Source organism: Mus pahari, chromosome 14 (assembly GCF_900095145.1).
Source record: "Mus pahari chromosome 14, PAHARI_EIJ_v1.1, whole genome shotgun sequence".
Classification (NCBI taxonomy): Eukaryota; Metazoa; Chordata; class Mammalia; order Rodentia; family Muridae; genus Mus; species Mus pahari.
The window spans coordinates 41294302-41296222 of NC_034603.1; the positions used below are offsets into that span (position 1 = coordinate 41294302).

Below are 1921 nucleotides of genomic sequence, written 5' to 3' on the forward strand. Positions count from 1 at the left end.
TTGGTTTGTATCCACAAGATGCTGCTCTTTTCTGAAAGGAACAAGATGTTCAGTGGATCTGAGTGAGTGGGGAGGTTGTGGAGAATCTAGAAAGAGTCGAAGGAAGGGAGGATGTACTTGGGATATATTGTATAAGAGAAGAATAAATAAAAAACAAAAGACAAAGAAAAAGTTTACTGAACATTAGCATAGTATCATGCCATATCATTTATTCATATTGCAGTCAACACAGAAAGTTGTCTAATATCACAAAATCTTGGTATAACAAGAAGGTAAGGAATGGAGATCTGATAAAACAGTGGCTGTTACCTAATGATTATCTAGATCACACGTGCAAAGCAGAGGGTGGCAATACTTAGTCACTCAGGGGACCTTCTCTAACTGAACTACTTTGCAAGGCTCCTGCTTGCAAATAGAATTCTTAAGTAGTATATTCTTGAATGTGGGTCTCATTGCAAAGGCACATTTTGTTATAATAGTATCAGTATATTTACTAGTTAAATTTAAGTAAAAATCACACTGGTATCATAAAGAGATTTTCTTCTTGCACAGGGCTCCAAAAAGGGCATCTCTCATATCTCTATTCCTCAGGCTGTAGATGAAGGGATTCAGCATGGGAGTCACCACTGTGCACATCATGGCCATGGAAATCTCCTTCACAGTAGAGTTATTAGCTGATGGAAATAAGTATAGAGCAAAAATTGTCCCATGGAACAGTGAGACTACAGATAGGTGGGACCCACAGGTGGAGAAGATCTTGTGTAAAATATGAGCAGATGAAATCTTTAGAATGGAGCAGACAATTTGTATATAGGACACAACAATGAGTAAGAATGGGATGATGCTAACAAGCCCTCCCATGATAAATATCATTAATTCATTAATATGAATGTCAGAGCAGGCCAACTTGAGCAGGGCAGATATGTCACAGAAAAAGTGGTGGATTACGTTATCCTCACAGAATGACAATCTAGACAAGAGTAGAGTGTGCAGCATAGAATACAGCACAGTAAATATCCAGGATAACACTAGCAGACACACACAGCGTGTAGGGCTCATGATGCTCATGTAATGAAGCGGGAAGCAGACAGCCACATACCGGTCATAAGCCATGACCAAAAGAAGGATGCTCTCTAGGTCTCCAAAAATCAATAAAAAGTACATTTGTGTCAGACAACCTGCATAGGNGATGGATGTNTCCTGNCTCTGCATGTTCTGNAGCAACTTGGGCATTGTGACAGANGAAAAGCAGAGATCAGAGAAGGACAANTTGCTGAGAAACAAGTACATGGGTGTGTGGAGATGGGAGTCCAGTCGAATGAGGATGATGATGATGAGGTTCCCCAGGACAGTGGTGAGGTACATGACCAGGAACAGGGCAAAGAACAAGTGTTGGTACTCTGAAGGGATGGGCAGGCCTAGGAGGATGAACTGGGTGATGACAGTTTTGTTGTTCATTGTCATCCTTTAACTTCAGTATCCTAATTAGAAAATATCCATGTCCCTTAAAATTCAAGATAAAAATGAACATGTATCTAGGATATATATTCCACCACAGTGGATTTTGCAGTCATCAAATATTCAAAACTTCTAATATCTATAATCATTACTGTCATTAATATTTTCAACTTTTCTTTCATAAGGTTCTATTTCTCTTCTTTTCCTAGAAGACAGTTCTATGTCTTTTTTTTTTTTTTTTTTTTAGAGATACAAAATGGACTAATGCCTCTCTTTCCTGCTACCTGCTCATCCTGGTGACTGTTGTTTGTTCATTTGTAAATTGCTTTAGTTTTTTTGTATATTAATGTTTTTGAAGAATTTGCTTAAACTTTATCATCATAGTTTCATATAAATTCCACAAACATCCTACATTCTCCAATGTCTTAGATTAGTATTTTAAACTCAGGTATACATGTCCTGT

At 37.9% G+C, this 1921-nt stretch overlaps 1 protein-coding gene across 1 annotated transcript; it reads right to left on the reverse strand.

Annotated features, from left to right (window-relative positions):
- Nucleotides 1-525: 525 nt before the first annotated feature.
- Nucleotides 526-1464, reverse strand: LOC110331737 (olfactory receptor 1468-like). Its single transcript, XM_021212581.1, has one exon. The coding sequence runs from the start codon at nt 1462-1464 to the stop codon at nt 526-528; it is 939 nt and encodes a 312-aa protein (XP_021068240.1).
- Between the last annotated feature and the right edge of the window lie 457 nt (nt 1465-1921).